This window comes from Amblyomma mixtum, chromosome 1 (genome assembly GCF_055824585.1).
Source record: "Amblyomma mixtum isolate Tamu chromosome 1, ASM5582458v1, whole genome shotgun sequence".
Taxonomy (NCBI): Eukaryota; Metazoa; Arthropoda; class Arachnida; order Ixodida; family Ixodidae; genus Amblyomma; species Amblyomma mixtum.
Window position 1 is genome coordinate 165,404,769 of NC_143012.1, and position 20,827 is coordinate 165,425,595.

The following is a 20,827-nucleotide window of genomic DNA, read 5'->3' on the forward strand; positions in this document are numbered from 1 at the left end:
TCTACTCTCTTCTATCTGCACGTGGCAGCGGTGGTGGCTCGGCTTGAGCGAGTTGGCAGGTCCATGCTCTTTCATTTTCATTCTTCTCTCAGTCGCAACCAACCAACCAACCGCGCTGTACCTGTCCTCGCTTCGGCGAGCGCGGCTTGGGCCGCTTATCTGTTTTTTCAGCAGCGTCCGCTCCGGCGGACGCAGTTGTTGCTGCGACGCGCGTCTTTTTTTTTTCTTTTTTTTTTCTCTTTCGTCTCGTCTTTAACTCTCCTCTATCTGCACGTGGCAGCGATGGTGGCTTGGCTCGAGCCAGTAGGCAGGCCCGTGCAATTTCCTTTTCATCCTTCTCTCAGCCACAACAACATGAACGGCTCCGTCGTTATGCCGGCTGATAAACAAAAAGGGAGGCTATGTCGCTTTGACGAAGCCAGGAAACGACAACGGGCTTCGGAGACAGATAAAGAACGCGAACAGCGCCTTGCTAAGCGGAAGACGCTGCTAGACGGGCTCACCGCGCCTCTATCGAAACCGAATCGTCTACAACCGGTGATGATCCCGACTGGAACGCTATGGATGCTTACGCAACCTACCAGGTTTAACCAAAGCTAAACCCCAGCAATTTTTTTTTCGGGGGGGGGGGGGGGCGACATCAGGAAATGCAGGTCGAATATGGGCAGCTCATTTGGGCTGCCTGCATTGGCCTCAAATGGGACCCATCGAGGGGCTTGCGGCAGCCTACGGGGGGCCGACGTGGGCTCCGGTTGCCGACCCCACATTGGTCTCACCAGAGCTCACATGCGCTCTCGAGATTAGATGTGGCCGCACTTCATAGTCCGCTTAGTGCAACATGGGCAGTGGCAAATGCCAGCGCCCGTCAGTTTCTTCCGCAACAGTAGAAGAGAATATGTCAAATAAACGGGAATTCATTGCGTCGGAAACATCTGATTTCGGGCAAAAGGGAGAGAGCGACTGCATTATTTATTCAACAAAAATCGCAAACGGCACCCTAATGCAGTGTGGTTACCAAAAGCTATTAATGTAATTTTGTCTTGGAGTCTTGAGTACATGAGGCTTCCCATAGCACTGTACAGACGCTGAGAAAATAAAATGGAAGAAATAGCAATGAAATACATGCTATCTTCTTTATTTCATGCAACGTTGAACAGAAATATGCAGCCTAATTGCGACTAAATTGAACCAATAAATCTCCACCACTCGCTTTGGATTCAAAGAAACTAAATTTTCTTCAATTCACTGCCTTTCATATAATTTAAACGGAGTGAGTACGTCCCTGCGAGGTCTGGCTTCGCTTTCCAAGCTGTATGAGACGTTTTCTTCCGCGCTCCTCGCCTCGCTTCGTGCCACTCAGCATCATGCCGTTATCTTACGTGTGCAACATCAAAAAATATTTTCTTAATGGTGCAGATGTGCGTCGGTGTTCTATGAATTGATGCAGTGCCCAGTTATTGGGGCTTTGTGCACCTTCGTTTAAATGTTTTCTATCACGGACTGTGTAACCCATTCGAAATGCCTTTGAAAAAAAAGTACATAGAGAGAACCCATACTGCTTACTTAATTACCAGCATGCGGACAGCGTTATCCTCGCTTGACAAGCAGTGGAACACTTTCATGCTACAAAAAAACTACAGCTATTAATGAGTTCAGCATTTCCAATTATCTAAGCATGTGTCCTCTCTTTTTCTCTAGAATGAAGATGACCCGGCTAATAAGAAAAATGGAACTTGCAAGTTCCGGGATCTGGGAAATGGAAAAAATGAAACAATCTGCTTTCCAAATGACAAGCTGCACCTGTTTGGTTGCTGAGTCGAACCCATCTCGCGTTGTTTGGCTTCGTACATGGCTAATCTGTGAGAAATGCTCCTTTTTTAATAAAAAGTACCTTGGGACTTGCTTTGCTCAATAAAATCTGATGATGTGCTTTTTCGCAACATTAAACTAGGGAGTTTTATCAGAAACTCCGTGTTCAATACTATGGCTGAGATAGGGCAGGTAGATGGGTTTCTCCACAAGACAAAGTGAACACTGAAGTTCGAAAGCACCTCGAGTGTTCCACCTTGCTTGTTCACTTTGTATTGTTCAATAATAGACAACTTAGCATTCCAGCCACCGCGGTGGCTCAGTGGCCATGCTGGTCGGCTGCTCACCGAAAGACGCGGCTTCGCCAACGCGCTTCTGCCGGCCGGGCTGTAAACGGGTCACACCAGCAGCAGCGACGGTGGTGACCGGACGCCCCCATATCTGCTTTGTTTTGCCTTACAGGTTTCAACGACGAACCCCGCTGCGCTGGCCTCAAGACAGCTCTAAGTGTGACGTGACAGAATTTTGCGCCACCTGGCTTCTACCGGCCGAGCTGTAAACGGGTCACCCAGGCAGCTGCGACAGTGGTGATCGGACGCCCCCTTATCTCCTTATCTGCTTTATTTCGCCTTACAGGCTGCTGAAAAACCTACTTTTCTACTTGCGATTTTTTCTTTCACCACCGCTGCTGCTGCACTGTTGCTCGCTGCTGCCTTGTTTTCTACCGTGCTCTCAATTGTACGGTTAGGAGAAAGATTTTCCGATTTTAAACCTGTATGTTGCACAAGCTATACCAAGGCTAACATGCCGGAGACATGCCCTTCGTGCGAAGACTGTCTGCCAAGTGACGGACTCGCCATCAAGTGCGCCGAATGTGAGTGCGCATGCCATCACGGCAATTGCTTTGGTGTTTCTGCGTCAACATATAAGTCAAAAGGTGAGAAAGGTCGCAAAGCGTGGTGATGTCCAGATTGTCGCAAAAGAAACGCAGGAAGCTCTGACACACCCAGTACGCAACCTGACCTTGCTAGCTGTTTAGCCGGCATATGTCAAAAACGTGATGCTCTTGCCGGTTTGCCTGACCAAGTCGGCAAAGTGAAGAAGTCCATTGAACTATTGTCAAAAATACGATGATACATTTGAGCAACAGAAAAAAACGTGTCAGTGCACTTGAGGCCAGAGTGGAGGCTGACGATGTGAGTCATTGAAAAGGACTGCGAACGACCTTGAGTGGCGAAACAGAAAGCTGAACCCTGAGGTGCACGGCATACCGGGGACAATGATGAGAATCTGATGGAAAAGGTAAATGATGTAGCAAAATCTGTGATTTCACCAGAGCTCACTTTGAATGACGTCGATGTTGTACACAGACTTCCTTCAAAACCATGAAAGGTGCCCGGGATCATTGTGCACTTGGCAACTCGTGGCATGTGGTTTCAGAAGCGGACAGCTTTAAGAGATGCTCAGTCGGATGTTTCAGTCACTGAAAACATGACGCGTCAAAGCTCTGAGCTGTCGCGCTATGCAAATTCTTCGGCAACGGAAAATGATTGCCAGTACGCTTGGCACCGGAATGGAAAAGTGTTCTTTAGAAGGAAACAACATGATCCTGCGATTGTCATTCATTGTGCAGCAGATTTGGACCAGTTATGAAGCCAGTTTTCACCGAACTTCACGCACTTTTAAGCGTGAAGCTCGCAGACACCCTTAGAGCGTGTGGGGGTAGCGGTCTCGGACTCAAGAGATGCCCTCGACTCAGCGTGGCAAGCTCAGCAGAGACCAGCCACCAAGTGGCAAGAGGTTTTTGGTCGTTCGGTGCCCAGCTTTCGCCGGTCGCAAGCCAGAGAATGGGTTGGAGCCAAAGGTTCGTAAACAAAACAATTTTTAGACAGCAATGAGACGATACAGAGGATTTCACAATCACTAGTACAAACACATACAAAGTGATTAACAAAGCAATGCAACTCGTACAAAGTTAAACTCGAGAGAGACTACAATACAAAAGGGATATTGCACCTAAAGTACACTAACACGAGAGAGAGGCAAACAAACAAAACACAATTTCTTCACCGGGCACTGCGACAGTCCGACGACCTGAGGTCCACGACGATGCCGTCCCGCATACTCGCGCACGCTGCCTCCTTGGTCAGTGGCTGGGCGAGTTGTGCTCACCCGGGAGTCGAGCGGACGCGCTTCTCCGAAGCTTAAACGGCGGCTCAGACTAAACTGACAGCGGTCAACGCCCTTCTTATATAGGCTCGTTCCACGTCTGTCTGTTCTTCGCGCCAAAGTACGCGCCCACATACACACAGTGTCGGCCGTGCAGTCTCCCTTTCGTTCTCGCGCCGGCCGCGCGTCCTCATTGGTCAAAGCCGGGAGTCGCCTCGAGGAGCTTGTCGTAATTTCTGGTGCGGTGCCGCCGCCAACGTGCCAGTGAAGACGAGGGGGAGATGTCTTAGCGCACGCTAGGCTACGCCCTTTCCGTCAACAACTCGTAGAAGCGACTCCGACATTCTAGAAAAATCGAACTCGTGGCTGACTCATTCCCTCCGGCGAGCGCGGTGGTGGAGGGGGCAGCCACACACACACAAGGCAAGTCGCTCTCCAGGGGTTTCCTTCTTTCCCGTTTTACGACCCTCGCTGGCGAGATGCGCCCGCGCGGCGCTGATTTTGTTTATTTGTTTCAAAAATGCGCCGAATTTTGTGACACCAGTAATGAGCGATAAAAAAGAAAAAAGCAATACGATATGTCGAAAACCTTGCATACAATGATCATACAGGTTTGTACTTCTCTAAGCATTCTATTCTAAAAGTCAATGAATTATTTGAGTTAAAACTGTTTTCTTATGTGTTTAACGATTTCAAACATCATCCCACTAAATATGTTCAATTAAACTCTAGTAGTGACGCGCCTTATAAATTAAGACACGTCAGTTACAGAGTACCATTCGTAAGGACTAACTATGGAACCGAAATGCTTTGATATTTAATTCCCAGTCTTCTAAATAAACATACACAGGCCATAGAAATTATTCAGAAATCTGTTTCCCAAAAGTCCTTCAAAAGAAATGCTAAAGCTTACCTCCTTTCTCGCCCGAATGATTAAAGGGTTGTTCACACAGAAATTCTTGATGCCCCTGTTTTTCCGTCAACTCTGTGAATTCTCGTGTTTTTCTTGTTGTGATGTGCCTTGTAAATATTTACTTTAATTATGTCATTGCAAAAGTATGCACCTTCCTCCTACTTTTACCTTGTATAATTGTGTTGTTTTTTGTAATGAGAGTGTATGAAGCTCTTGCTTCTTTTGCCGCTTGTCCTGAGCATTGTGTCGGGTGCTTGGGCCCCGTCAGGCAGAGTGCATCTGCCTTTTGCCCTTGTATCCGAGACCTTGTTGTCTAAATAAAGATCTATCTATCTATCTAATACGCGGCACTCTTTTTTTCAGTGTCTCTTTCTACTGATCTAGTCTATCTTTCTGACCTCAGTAGTTCCATTAAGCCTGATAATTCTCATTGGTGCTCTTGTTTTCTTGTTAATCTCAGAGCTGGTCGAAATAAGCAAGAAGAACTTGACTGTTTTTTCAGTGAAGTGGAAAATCGTTTCAATGTTATTATTTCGGAAACGTGGTTTACTTGTGAATGTGACGTCTATGTAATTGCCACGTACAAATGTTTCTATATGAACCGATCCATACGAAGGGGAGGTGGAGTTTGAATGTTAGTTTCGAATCTTATGGAATCGGAAATGCTGCCTGAATTTTGTTGTATTACACCCCATTACGAAGTCCTGGCAGTCAGGTCTTGCACAAGGATATTTTGTGTCTCCTGTCGTCCACTGGGTAGCACTTCTGCTGAGCTCTTTTTATTTCTTGATTCACTCCTAGAATTTGTTAACATGAACCAATATGGTTAATTTTCGGTGAGGGTTTTAACATTGACATGCTGGGCAATAATTACACAACAATCGAGTTCAATACTTTACTGAACGTTCACTCCTGTGAAAATGTTATCATATCACCTACACAGATTACCAAAGAATCAGAAACACTTTTAGATCTTTTCACAACAAACTTCAAAACAGAGAGCTTTAACCCTTATTCTGCCACTCCCGAGATAACTCGGGCTACCACATATGCACCCCCCCTGCCTCTTCCGAGTTAACTCGGTTTGGCTTTTTAACTCGCCCCCTGCCGCTCCCAATAATACTCGTGTAAAAAACTATGCAATTATGCAGCGCCATCTATGGAGAGACTCTGTAAACTCATGGATCTTGTAGAGTAAATTTTAAACAACAGATGGCGCGCATGTTTCCACATCCGAGTCGTTTCGTTTTGGTCTGCGCACAGCAGCCATGAGGCTATGTGCCACACTCGTCCGCGCTTTGACGGACGAAGAAATTCAAAATTGCTTGTAAATTCGGAGTCCAATGATAATGAGAACGAGGATGGAGCCCACCTAAGTGCCTTGTCGGGTGATGACAGCGATGAAGTCCCCCTGCCACTGAAAAATCCGCGTAAGAAGAGGAAATCCGACAGGCCAGATTGGTGCTGGACTTGGAGGAAGGAAAATTTAGAGGAGAGGCCGTCACGTGACATTTTGTGAAGCCGGAAACAAGCTCGGCGCCATCTTACTCCGGCGGGCTCTTCTGTTTACATTTCGCCGCCGCGCCATTGCGCGCGCGTTTCAAATCCAACGAAGGAGCATGCTACCACAAGCAACCTTCCAAGGCCTCGTTACTACCAAATTTGCAGAGATAGATATTCGCTTTGCAACACTAGAGGGACAGGTATCCCAAATAGCCACGTGCATGCAGCAAATAATGGACAGGCTTACAACTATCGAGGCCCGCCTACCCCCCATCTTGGATCTGTCCACGACGCCACAACCATCTATAACCCAACATGGCACCACGCCAAAAATTTGAAATTTGGCAATGGAACTGCAGAGGCTTCCGCCGCAAGCGGGCCCACTTGCAGCTCCACATCCAACAAGCACCGTTTGTTCCAACCCCAGACGTGATTGCATTGCAAGAAGCTAGCGGCAGGGCTACACTGCCAGGCTATAAAGCATATCTGCCACCTCATTATGATACTAGTAACGCAGCCGGCTCCTTCACAGCCACTCTGGTGCATAGAAATATCACCGCAATTCAACATTTTATAAATGATTCGGAAGAAGATTACACCCTACTTGAAATGGTACCAAGGCAAAAAGGAGACTCAAATCTCTTCATCTTTAATGTATACAACCCGCCCAGAAACAAAGGAAATGGACTCCCACACTTGTTGATAAACACAGTAAAGCTGGCTGCTGGGGCTCAACTAATAATTGTGGGAGACTTCAACGCTCAACACCCAGCATGGGGATACACCAAAGCAACTCCGAAAGGGAACCTGCTCTGGCAAATCATACAGTCACTAGGGCTGACAACGCTAAACAACCCGAGCGACCACACACGCATGGGTAACAGTGTATGTGTAGACACATCTCCAGATTTATCCCTCTCTAAAAACGTCAAGGACGCAAAGTGGGTCAACACCGGGCAAAACCTTGGTAGTGATCACTTCATCCTTAGCCTCACCTTCCCCACGACAAAACTTAAAAACAAAGCAAAAGAAATACGAACCACGGATTGGGACAAGTTCAGGCAACTTCGCGACAAAACAGCTCCAAAGGAGATCTCTAACCTTAGCGACTGGGTTATCTCCCTGAATGAGGATGTCAGCTCCACTAGCGTTGTGGTGCCAGTTGAGAATGAGGAGCAGATTGCAGACTCAAAACTGTTACACCTGTGGCAGGCACAAAAAGGCCTCCAAAAACGCTGGAAGAAGCAAAAACACAACAAGCGACTACGCAAAAAGATCGCTGAAATCGAGAGGCGAATCGAGAAACATACACTTACTCTCCAAAAACAACAATGGAACCAAATATGTGAAAGCGTCAATGGGCAGCTCGGAAATAAGAAGACATGGCATCTTCTAAGACACTTGCTCGACCCAGAACAAACACGTCCCGTGCAACAAAGTCAACTGTACAGACTCATACATAAATATGAGGGTACAACTGAAGACCTAATCAAAGAGCTAGCAGAACGTTATCTAAACACGGATGATGGTACCACTCAACCAGACTACCGGGGGACTCCTAATCCAAATTTAGACGCAGACATCACAGACGCAGAGGTCTGGTACGCAATTGGAAAACTGCGGACAACATCTGCGGCAGGACCAGACAAAGTAACAAATAAGACTCTCAGGAACTTAGACGCAACGTCGATCGCGGCGGTTACAGACCTTATGAACAAATACTGGCATGCAGGCAACATACCACCAGAGTGGGAACACGCGAAAATCACTTTTATTCCTAAAGCGGGTAAGAAACTCACCACTGAGAATCTACGCCCAATTTCATTAACATCATGCCTAGGCAAACTCATGGAGCATGTCATCCTCAATAGGCTCCAAAACTATGCGGAGGACATGAACCTCCTACCTGAAACAATGTTATGATTCAGGGCCCAACTATCTACCCAGGACATACTCTTGCAGCTTAACAAGGACATAATTGAAGCTGACGAGGGAACAGGAACGAAAGCAATATTGGGTTTAGACCTTGTTAAAGCTTTCGACAACGTCACCCACAAAGCCATTTTGACAAACTTGTCAGAAATCAACCCCGGAGAAAGGACGTACAACTACATCCGATCCTTCCTCACTAACAGAACAGCAGTGATAACGGTCGGAACAATAGAGTCTGCCCCGATCACACTAGGAAGTAAAGGAACGCCACAGGGCTCCGTCCTGTCCCCTTTCCTTTTTATCCTCTCCCTCATCAAAATTCCCCCCAAACTGGCACAAATACCAGACCTACATCACACGTTCTATGCAGATGACATCACACTTTGGGTAACCAAAGGATGCGAAGGCTACATAGAAGACTCACTCCAAGCAGCAGTGGACATCATTGAGGCATGCGCATGGGAATCCGGCCTCACTTGTTCTAGGCAAAAATCTGAACTCTTCGTGATCCGTCATAAACAAAGAGGTAGGCGTACCACGACATCCCCCCCACAAATAAACGTCTATGTTAATGGACGATCTGTCAAAGAGGTACAGACCATGAGAATACTGGGGTTGTATTTACAAACAAATGGAAAGGATACTGACACACTCACTAAGCTAAAACGCACGGTAGAAGCGACGGCGCGATTAATCCGCCGCATAGCTAACCGCAGACAAGGGATGAGGGAAAGAGATTTATGCCGACTAGTGCAGGCCTTTGCGCTAAGCAGGATACTCTATGCCACCCCTTATCTCAAATTTTCGAAAGCAGAAAAGGACAAATTGGATAGTATGATACGGCAGGCCTATAAGGCTGCGTTAGGACTCCCACTAAATGCCTCAACTGAAAGGCTTATGAGGTTAGGAATACATAACACCTACAATGAACTGAAAGAAGCCCATTTAATGGCTCAAACAGCGCGATTAGCCAATTCCAGAACTGGCAGGAGTATTCTTACCAGGCTCGGAATTAACTTTCAACCTACGAATAACGATGCTAAAGTAGACTTACCCCGCGACTATAGGACGGCCCTACTAATCAAAGCACTCCCTAAAAACATGCACCCCTTACACCATGAGGGTAGAAGACAAGCAAGAGCCAAAGCCTTACATAACAAATACAGACAGTGCGCTGGAACACTTTATGTAGATGCGGCAGAATACAAAAGTACCAATGCCTTTGCAATTGTGGTTGTGAACGAGAATGGTGACCACATCGTCTCGGCGACAATCAAAACGAAATCCTCTGAAACGGCAGAAGAGGCGGCTATAGCCCTCGCCCCAGCGCATACCCAAGGGAGCATCATCTTCAGCGATTCCAAAATGGGTATCAATAATTTCGCTAAAGGACGAATTACAAACACCTCCCTTAGAATCCTTAACGCAACCAAATTCTCACCAAATTATTCCGAAAACCAAATTCTCACCAAATTATTCCGAATTGATATGGGTCCCAGCCCATTCGTGGAATCCGGGGAACGAGGCAGCCCACAGTAAAGCCCGAGGTTTCGTCGACCGGGCAGTGGATGAGTCTGGCTCCCTGAATTTCACGAAGGACTCCATGATCACATATCATGATCTCACCAGTCATTTTAAACTAGAGAGGAGAATTTTCCCCCCTCCAGACAAAAGACTTACTAAAGAACAAGAGGTTACGTGGCGTCGTCTACAGACGAGATCGATACGCACCCCATCACTCCTCGCGCACATTTATCCAGATCTTTACAACCCAAACTGCAAACACTGTGGCCAACGTGCTACCTACGATCACATCCTGTGGGACTGCAAAATAGAGCCACCTCCGGGGGATCTAGTTACAGCTCCTTCTCTCGAGCGGTGGGAGACCGTGCTGGCTAGCTCTGACCCCAGAACGCAAGTTTTGGCGGTGGAGTGGGCTGACAAAGTCGTCGAGGGCTATGTACTCTCGACCACTTAACGCGACCTCTTGCCAAGCTCTTCCCGGCGAATAAAATGTTTTACAATCAAACCGCATGGGAACAGACCCCCGCGCGAGTGGCGCTTGGCTGCTTGCCAGCTTAGGGTGCCCTATGCTGGTGTTTGTCAGCGGAAAAGTCAATAAAGCGGAAATACTTGTGTGAGACAGGCGGCTACTTCCAGTTACTGCTTCGTACTGCGTCGTATTCGTGCTGTCTCCAACTGCTCGGCCCTGGTCACAATTAGTAGCAGCCGGGAAAAATGCTTATCTCAACTCCTGCAAGCGCGGGAAGTGACCTTCGCTTTCAATTACTGCGGTGACCCATCTTGACATGGAGTACCCGTCGCCACTTTTGGCTACGTTTTTTTTTTCTGACGGCGGAGGTTATAAGCTTCCCTGGCAGTGGCGTAGCCAGAAATTTTGTTTGGGGTGGGGCTCGTGTTGCAGCGCGGCCTCCTCATAGAATTTGCGGAGGGATCAAACGTAAAAATAATAACTGCATTGCCATTGAGAATGCCATTGTGCATTAGATAAAGCTCACTGTCTAGAACAGTGAAATTTGTATTCTTTAAAGTAAAATAATGTATATCTGTATGTCTTAAAAATCGTGTTAACTGATCCCAATGCTTCCATGTTATTGCGTATTTACTAAGTAAACAAAATATCACGCGAAGTCTACAACTACATCAATCCGAAACCACCAAAGCAGTGCATGCCACTGATATGAAAAACGTAAAGGCCGTGAAATGAGCTAGTAGCTAAGACAAATATTTTAATGAATCTTTGTCACTCAAGTGTGCACGTGTCTGCTTTCGATTCAGCAGTGAACAATGCTGCCATGCATGACCACACCCCACCTTAGAGTTCAACCTGCCTTTTATTGCAGCTCTTGTCGCTGAATGTTGCAATCTGCCTCCATTGCGTATGTTTTGGAAGCTGGCAGTGTCAACAGTGCCTTCTGTTGCAGCAGTGAGGATTAGAAAAATTCTGCAGTATTTTTTTGTTGGTGTTGAATACCATACTTATTTTCATTGCATGTTTTCGTGCGGCGGGCCATGCAAGGAATGCTTTCTCTTACAGCAGTGAGGATGGGCAAATATACTAATAAGTTTGAGTTCTTGACCCTGAACACAAAATGTAGTATCATAACGTGTTGTAATGGTGGCCGTGCCAACAATGACTTTTGATTCACAACTCCAAAAGCCATTCATAGAGGCGACAGAAACGGAGAGGGCCAAAGTGCATATAGTAGACGGCAGGGGAGGATTTATGGATGGGGGGTGGGGGGGGGGGGCGTCGCTTCCCTCCAAAAGACTGAAATTTTACATGGGACAACCATTCTGAACACCTTTTTCTCAATTAAAAAATTTCAGAAAATATACGTTTAAAATGTGACTGCCCCCTCCGTAAATCCACCCTTTGTAGCATGGCAACATCGCATATGTTTCACATCCACAGATCTAGTATTGTGCATAATATATATGACCGTAGCTTTTCAGACTTCTAGAAGTTTAGGAGTCCCCAGTGGCTGCAGTATAAGTTTCATGGTGTTGTGCCTCATTTCAATGCTGTGTTTCATATTTAATGTGCAGAGCTGCAGCTGTACGCTCCGCTTTTCTCTACTTGGTGAAATTCTAGCTTGTAATGTCACTGCATAGTAGCACACTTTACTTGTGATCGACAATACAGGCAATGAAAGTCGATCTGTTGTACGTAATGAATGCATCAAATTATTTTTCTTCAACATAACCACAGGCCCTTTTGCTGGGCTAGTTGGTGTGACATTATGTTCAGGAAAGTGAAAACAGCATATATTTTACACAAACCACACAGAAATATGGACAGGACGGGCGCTGTCCGTCTTTCTGTGTGGTATGTGTAAAATTTAGCGCTGTTTTTACTTTCCTGAACACAAAAACCACCACAGGCATCAATGAAATTCAGCGCACATGCGGATCCTCATTTCACCACGTACTTTTTACGACAAATAACACTATCACAGGACATGGGCACAATAAACACATGTGAGAAAAGGCTTCCAAATTCAGTTAGAGCTTCGCCTTTTTCGCACTTCTTGACCATGACATCAGCTAGAAAAGCAATTGCAAACCTGCTACAGGAAACCGGTCTAAACATAGCGCGTGACTAAAAGCACAGAATTGGCCACGATATTGATACATGTATTCGAAGAGACAGAAGTAGTGCATGCACTAGAAGAGAAAGAAGTTAGTTGGCTCTCGCTCGCGCGCTCGGACCACTGAGGGACCGCCGCAGTTTTTCGTGCTCCGGTGTTCGATTTCGCGTTGCACGCTACAATATGAACGAATACACTTGAGCCCGGCACGTCCCAGAGGCAAATAGCTCGCTAGACGCTTCAAACGTTACACGCTTCAAACGGGCATGTAACAAAGTTTCTGTATACGAGTGAAGCGAGCGCCGCTGCTTCCTTTACAATATCGCTCTCCGACCATGTCATGGCCCCCGCCGCTCAAACAAGCGCAATCGTCGAAAAACGAAAATGACAGTTATACCGACGTCAGTAACAATCGGTGGAGCGTTGCAAGAACACGCATAGGTAGCAACGAGGTTTCACTGCCGATGTAAACGGGAGCGCGAATGGCACACACACACTGCACGTACAGGACGCGAAACGTCCGCACAATGCACCGACGACCGCTCTAGCGCACGCCGTATTGAATCACTGGTGAACGAACAGCGCGAATGCAGCGGCGGTCTCCCGACGGCTCCGAGCAGTGACGCAGTAGACGAAATCCCCGTGCGATCGTGGTCGCCGAGCACGTTGAAATCAATGCACGCAACAACGAGAGTTTTGCAGCGAATTCCACCTGAGATATGAGTGAACGGCGCCAACGTCAGCCTGTGAGCACGATCAAAAACAAACTCGAGCAGTTGAGGAAAGCACGCCTACGCCGCACCTCAAATGCTACGCCGCGGGCGTTTGCTATCGCCCGGTTTGTAAACAGCAACTACGACGCCGTTGCTAAGCTGCCGGAGTAAGATGGCCTCCCAATCGAGAAAAAACCACGTGATTTCCTCCACACTTTTCTCCCAGGGTGCTGTGTGGAAAGGGCCTCTCCTCTTTTTTTCCTTCCTCCATGGTGCTGGAAGATTGATTCATTACAACTAATATCTATAAGATTATCCTGAATAAACATGTCTATATGTCCTGCAGAGAATTTTAGTGTGTTACTAGCAAAAAATTTCCAGGAAACTAACATGCAAAAAAAAGCCGGCAGGGTGCGTGCAGATGTGAGTAAAAAAACCTGGCAGTGAAAGGGTTAAATCAGGCACCATCACTTATGCTATCAGTGATAACATGCAAATGTTCATATCTGTCAACCTCACTCCGAATTCTCAACCACGACCGGACCAAGCGTCATTTTATCGAGTTATAAATGATCACTCGTTATGCGAGTTCAAGGAACGCTTATGTGTTGTTAACTGGGAACATGTTTTTGAGTAAAGCGGCCCTAATGAAGCATTCAAAAAAATTTTTGGAGATACTGACATTTATAATGCTTCCTTTCCACTGAAGAAATTTACCCAATAAAGAAAAGTAGGAAACCATGGGTCGGCGAAGACGTGTTGCAGTTGATAAGAAAACGAGATAAGATTTACAGGTTGTTTTTACAAAGTAGGCCTCCTGAAGCGCTGAAAACGTTAAAAAAATTTAGGGACTTCGTCACAAAGCAACTTCGTGTCGCTAAAAACAATATATTTAGAACCGATTTAATTCAACTGGTGGCCAATCTGAAAAAGTTTGGAAGGTTTTAAAATCTATCGTCGGTAATTCTTCTAAAGCGACCACAAAAATTTTTCATGAAGGGATTGAACCAAAATGTGCTCATCTAGACGATGCCTTCAATGACTACTTTCTTTCCTTTGCTGACACATCAAACGGCGACGTAAATCTGTCCTCTATGAGTTCCCGAAATCGTGAAGCAATATTTCTTACACCGGTTACAGTAGATGAAGCAATTACAGAACTTTTGTCCGTTTATAATAGTAAAGCTACAGACACGTCAGGTTTCCAGATACAGCCCATAAAATTTACTATCGACATTCTCGCACCTTGCCTCGCCAACATCTTCAACCTATCTCTGGTTTCTGGCGTTTTTCCGCGTCTTATGCAGAGGGCAAAAGTTACAGTAGTATATAAAAAAGGAAGCAAAAATCAAATGGCAAACTATCACCAGATATCGATCTTACCTGGGTTTTCTAAAGGCCTCGAAAAAGTTATTCTTAAACGGCTATCCTGATTCACTGAAACATATAACATTATCACTACAGCTCAATACGGCTTTCGTAAAACAGATCGACTGAGTTAGCTCTCGTTGCTAAGAAAGAATTCATATTAAAAATTTTGAATTGAAAAAACATGGTACTTCGATTATTTTCCATTTTTCAAAGGCGTTTGACCTTGTTAATCACTGTGTTGCTTAAAAAATTTGATCACTACTGTATTAGAGGCATCGACTGTATGCTGATTTCCTCATACTTGCGACATAGGTCTCAGTTTGTTAGTATTGCCGGTGAATTCCCCATTTGAAATCGGTAGCTTGTGGCGTTCCGCGAGGGAGTATTTTGGGTCCGCTTCCTTTTCTTCTTTATGTCAATGATATCTTCCACATCGATAGCACTGCTAAGTACATAATTTACGCAGATGACACTAGTCTGATTTTTCGGGTACTTCAGATGCTGATCTCGCAGATCGAGCTAATAAAACCTTAAAAGAAATATATACTTGGACGGCTGGTAATCACTTAAAAATTAACGTTAGTAAACACGTCATAAACACTTTGAACTTCATCTAACTGAATTAAACAATACTAGAATAGAATTCGTGCAGTCTGCGAAACTCTGGGCTTTTACTTTGCAGCAGATATGTCGTTCAGAAACTTTCCAGAAACTGTTCAGTTCAGAAACTTTCCAGAACAGTTGGTATCATGCGCCGCATTTGCTTTAATTTTCCTACGTCTGTCAACATGTTACTCTACCACTCTTTGTTCTCTTCCATAGCCAACTACGGATGTATCGTGTGGGCAACAACCCCTGAAAATATTATCCTACAAAAACGTATTATACACATTGCATGTAAAGTGCCGTACTTCTTCCACACTGCAAGCCTTTCACACAAACACAACCTTTTACAAATGAAGTGCATGTATAATTATAGGCAGTGCTATAAATATAAACTCGCCATAACGAAAAATGATGGCTCCTTACTTACACTTGTTGGGATAGAGCAAAGCAGAAATGTGTATCATGCCCGCGCAGCACAGCCTTGGAATGTTAAGAAGTGCTGCACAAACTATGGCAAAGAAGTGTTGCAGCATACATTACTGACACTTCTGAACCAGTTGTATTGCCGCAAGAATCTTGAGGTATCCAATATTTCTCTTAAAGAATTGCCCCAAGTGTTCGTTTAGTTGTTTTTTTTCTTGATATTACCATTTCGAGCGCTTCTGTCAATTTTGCTGTCCTGTATTTTTCTCCTCCCCGTCTCTGCATTTATAGGCTCTTTGATCTAATGCAGTTTATTTATCCTTTACAAGCACAATGCACTGCATACTAACGTACTTGTCTCATTATCTCTACCGAGCATACGTGATTTTTCTCCTTACATTTTTGTTTGGTGTACGCCGCCGCCGTCAATGCTGCACTGTAAGAGGAAGACAGGACCTCTGAAGCTGTCTATACAGCTTTTTCCCTGGCTGCTCTCGCACCACCTAGTTGCGGAAATAAACCTTCAACCTCCTCCGTTCAGCACGCTCCACCGATAATGCGGCTCTTGTCACGCGGGGTAAACAGCCAGAGCACGCAGCACTATAGGCCAAAGAGCGCCACCCCAACCAACAAGCCAACCTCCCGGCAATCGTCGAATAACGGGAAAACTGGCTTCAATAAAAGCTCTTATTGGCTTCTGACCAAAGCGCCACCCGATCCAATGTTCGAGCAAATGCACAAGATTGGCATTCCAATTATCAGCCAGCAAAGAATAGAATGATTTCTGAATGACCTCATTTTAATTCCTCGGCTATTACAATATTAGTCATCCAAGATTCCTCATTAGCTTATTTACCAAAGGCAAATAGCCCAACTCACCGACTAACCAGTATTTCCCACCCATGATTATCCACTCGCTGTTTATAATACGCATCCAGCCCCACTCACTGGCTATCCAATATTGCCCACCCAAGCTTATCTATTGTCCGCCGCGGTGTCTCAGTGGTTTGGTGCACGGCAGCTGACCCCAAAGACGCGGGCTGGATCGCGGCCGCGGAGGCCGAATTTCGATGGAGGCGAAATTCTAGAGGCCCGTGTGCTGTGAGATGTCAGTGCACGTTAAAGAACCCCAGGTGGTCAAAATTTCCGGAGGCCTCCACTACGGCGTCTCTCCTCATAGCCTTAGTCGCTTTGGGACGTTAAGCCATATAAACAAAACCAAACCAAGCTTATCTACTAGTGGCCCATCACAGGCTTCCAGCCATACTCACTGGCTACCAAATATTTCCCATCCCAGCTCACCCACTGGCTGTTCACTGCAAGCATCCAGGTTCTCATTATCGGACCCATTACTCGTTAACCAAGGTTACTTGCTATGCATTATGAGCGTTGTACTTCCAAGTCGATTTGGGGCGAATGTTTTGCTTTGCCAGCCATTTTCTAGGCAGTGAGTTTTTAAATGTAACATTCTGTAGTTAGATGCATACGAAAATCCGCAAGTTTAGTTTTAACTTTTGAACGTTTATTAAAACCATAACAAAAGGAAACTGGTCTAGGCGGGCGTCTGGAGTCAGCGCGGAAGTGATTATTAGTCGTGCAGGGTCTAATGATGGCTCGACCGCCTCGTCAAAGTGCCCGCTGCTGGAGCAGGCCTCAGGTTCCAGGAAGCGGCTGCATTGAGGGCAGGCCCAGGTGAAATGCCAGCCAACATCCCAACTATGCACTTTTACGGCCACCTCCCCCGGTGACAGCCGCGGGCAGCCGCCTGCCAGTGCACGCCTGGGTAGCTTGCAAAGCTTTCTCCTTTTCGTCAATGGCATCTACATACAAACCGGAAATGAGCACGTTATTTGCCAAAATGCATGTTATGCAATAAAGATCAGAAATAAAACCATCACCTGTAGCCGCTCTGCACAGCCTTGTTAAAATAAAAGTTTTGTTGCCTCTCTTGCCATTTAGGCTAAACTTGAGCTGTACGGGAAGCTCGAAGGCAACTTGAACTGGACGGGAACTCACCTTTGTCAGTTTGCGGCCCGCTAGCTGGACGAGCTGCCTGTGCTCAAAGCAAGAAGAAAATACTTTTGAATCGCAAACTGAAATCCCCAAAATATAAAGTCTTCCGCGACAAATCTATCTGTTCGGCTAGCCGGTCATTTATTTTGATTCTTACAGTGCAAAAAGGAAAATGAACAAGCTTGAGAAAGCACAGCGATCAGACGGCACTTACTAGCAACTCAATCTTATTGGGAAGGTGCACGAACAATGTTTTCTAGCGCAGTTCGCAGAAGTCGAGCACCCGATGTGTGCGCACAGAGAAGTCCATCAAATCTCGTCACTCCGCGACGAAAGTGCCACGTGACCTTCTCTGCCCTGCCCCGACTGCGCTTCTCGCCTCTGCTGCCTAAAAAAGGACGATGTCACATGGCACCTGCGCCGCGAAATGACGAGATTCGATTGACGTCACAGTCTGCACATAGCCAGCGCGCGACTTTCAAATTACGCGGAAATGGCTAGAACGTATCGCGCCACAGAGCAAAGGGTAGTCGCGCTTTCGAAATTAGTTAGTTATATTCGTTTTATGGCGCAAAAGCAGCATAGGCTATGATGCGCCAAACACAGGGTTAGTATGCCCGGTGTTAAAGCTTTCCAAATTCTAAAAAGGGATAGAGCTAAAAATATGATTGCAACCAGGTGACTATCTTTAATTATTAAAAAGTTAACCACCAGAAATTATTCCACCTCTTACCATTTACCTATAGTCACCTGCCTTGTGTTGGCCGCCAATATCGGTGTCATTTTAAAGGAAATCCAAACTGAAAGGCATACATTTAGAAATCAGTGGCGTGCTTAGCAGAAACATGGTGTGTAGTATTTGTGCACCTTGCGAGTGAACTTCATTTCCTAATCAGTGCGGCGCGATTTTCGTGCTTCATCAAGCTTGTCCCGTGCCGTTTTTTTGCGAAAACTTGATATATGCGTGTCTCACACACACGTTTCACCGATCAGCCGTTTTACCACGACCGAAACACTCCGTCCCTAGAGGGAAACAGACGATTGTCATTTACAACTCCAAGTGGTCGGTCTTACACATCGGCGAAACAAAAAAACCTTGATCAGAGAATCGGGCAACACGAGATTGACATCCGATCTATGAATTCGGAAGGCAACACGCTCGCCGAGCACAACAAACGCGCCGACCACAGCATCGCCGTTGAATAGGTGAGCGTCTTGGTCGTATAGCGTAATGCGTTCAAGAGGCGCCACGTTGAGTCACGCGGCTCACAAAGGCGACGTTAAATACTACTCCGGGAATGCTCCCCTAGGCGTACGTTAATGGACTTTTCTACGTGTTTACAAAAGGAAGGCGAAGGCAGCTCCCTACTGCTCCTGGCTCGCGTTTGTCACCCCGGAAAGTGTAGCGCCCACCGACGCCTTTCGCGATAACGCTCAGTTCGGTGCTCCCAGCTGGTGCCTTGGCTGCCAGCTACGCAATGCGGCCGAAAACAAAAAAGTGGTGCGGCGCGTGCCCGGGACGCAAACCGGGCGCGGGCAGTTCAGTCCTAGAAGCATTCTGCGTTGCGCCTCTAGTTTCGGCGCTCTTCTGCAAATCCGTAATTTCCCGACAGTGGTGACTCCAGATAAAAAATGACCGACCTCAGCAACCTACCTCCCTCACTGCCACTAACTCGCGCACACAGGACAATGCAGCAATTCGGCTCGGCCTGCCATCGTCCTGGGCAACATCCCGCAGGTGTGGTTCGCCCAGGTTGAAGCCATCTTCTATCTCCACTGCGTCACCTTGGAGACTTATAGTTTTCACCACCTACTTCCTTATTTCCGCCTATCTACTGAGGTGGCTTGAGAAGTAACGGACAATATCTCTTGACCATTGGGTGATTCCCATTATCAGCGTCTGAAGCAGAGCATCACGCACTGCACCAGTGTCCGAGAACGCGCTCCTTCAGCACCTGCTCACCGGCGAAGCCCTTAGAGATCGCCGGCCCTCCCAGCTGCTTACTAGCATGCGGCAGCTCCTGGGAGAAAGCAACGTCGACTCCAACGGTGCGTTGTTGAGGGAGCTTTCCCTGCAGCGCTTGCCGCATTCCACCCACCTCGTCCTGGCTGCTGCAGGCGACGTGACGCTGGATCGCGGCGCCTAGTTAGCTGATCGAGTTCACGACGCCTATTCTCCTTCCATCGTCACTCACTTCCACACCAGAGTCCTCTGCAATGTCTCGGTTACAGGCCCGGATCGACCAGCTAGCCGCTTCTCCCGACGCTCTGCGCATGCAGTCACATGGCCAGCGCGGTTCCTCCCCACTTGCTGGCCCCCGTTCTGCTTCCCCGTGTGACCCACGCTCGCGCCGGTACCCAAATCACCTCATCATCATCATCATCATCATCAGCCTGACTACACCCACTGCAGGGCAAAGGCCTCTCCGATGTCTCTCCAATTAGCCCTGTCCTTTGTCAGTTGCCACCACTGGATCCCCGCAAACTTCTTAATCTCATCCACCCACCTAACTTTCTGCCATCCCCTGATACGTTTGCTTTCTCTTGGAATCCACTCCGTTACCCTTAAGGACCAGCGGTTATCTTGCCTTCGCATTACATGCCCTGCCCAAGCCCATTTCTTCCTCTTGATTTCAACTAAGATGCCATTAACCCGCGTTTGTTTCCTCACCCACTCCGCCCTCTTCCGATCTCTTAACGTTACACCTATCATTTTCCTTTCCATAGCTCGCTGCGTTGTTCTTAACTTAAGCTGAACCCTCTTTGTTAGCCTCCACGTTTCTGCCCCATAGGTGAGTACCGGTAGGATACAAGTGTTGTATACTTTTCTCTTCAGGATATTGGTAAGCTGCCATTCATGATCTGAGAGAACCTGCCATATGCGCTCCACCCCATTCTTATTCTTCTAGTTATTTCCCTCTCATGATCCGGATCTGTCACCACCTGTCCTAAGCAGATATATTCTCTTACTACTTCCAGCACCTGGCTACCAATTGCGAATTCTTGTTCCTTGCTAGGCTGTTGAACATTACTTTGGTTTTCTGCATGCTAATTCTTAGCCCCACCGTTCTGCTCTGCCTGTCTAACTGATTATCATGCTTTGCAGTTCTTGTCCTGAGTGGCTTAGCAAAGCAATGTCATCAGCGAATGGCAAATTACTCAGGTATTCTCCATTAACTCTTATCCCCTACTGTTCCCATTCCAATCCCCGGAATACCTCACCTATGTGCTGGTATCATCATACTTTCCGACATCGTGCCCGC

General features: G+C 46.7%; 2 protein-coding genes across 2 annotated transcripts in view; both read left to right on the forward strand.

Moving 5' to 3' along the window:
• Positions 1-1,826, forward strand: part of LOC149369669 (uncharacterized) — a 36,681-nt gene extending 34,855 nt beyond the window's left edge. The window contains exon 7 of the mRNA XM_089576010.1: positions 1,699-1,826. Coding sequence (XP_089432136.1) covers positions 1,699-1,815 — 117 coding nt within the window. The 3' untranslated portion in view covers positions 1,816-1,826. The remainder of the gene's footprint in view (positions 1-1,698) is intronic.
• Positions 1,827-2,613: 787 nt separating this feature from the next.
• LOC149369670 (alpha-tocopherol transfer protein-like) overlaps positions 2,614-20,827 on the forward strand; it is a 129,048-nt gene continuing 110,834 nt past the window's right edge. Inside the window, exons 1-2 of the mRNA XM_089576102.1 lie at positions 2,614-2,683; positions 19,494-19,613. Coding sequence (XP_089432228.1) covers positions 2,614-2,683; positions 19,494-19,613 — 190 coding nt within the window. The remainder of the gene's footprint in view (positions 2,684-19,493; positions 19,614-20,827) is intronic.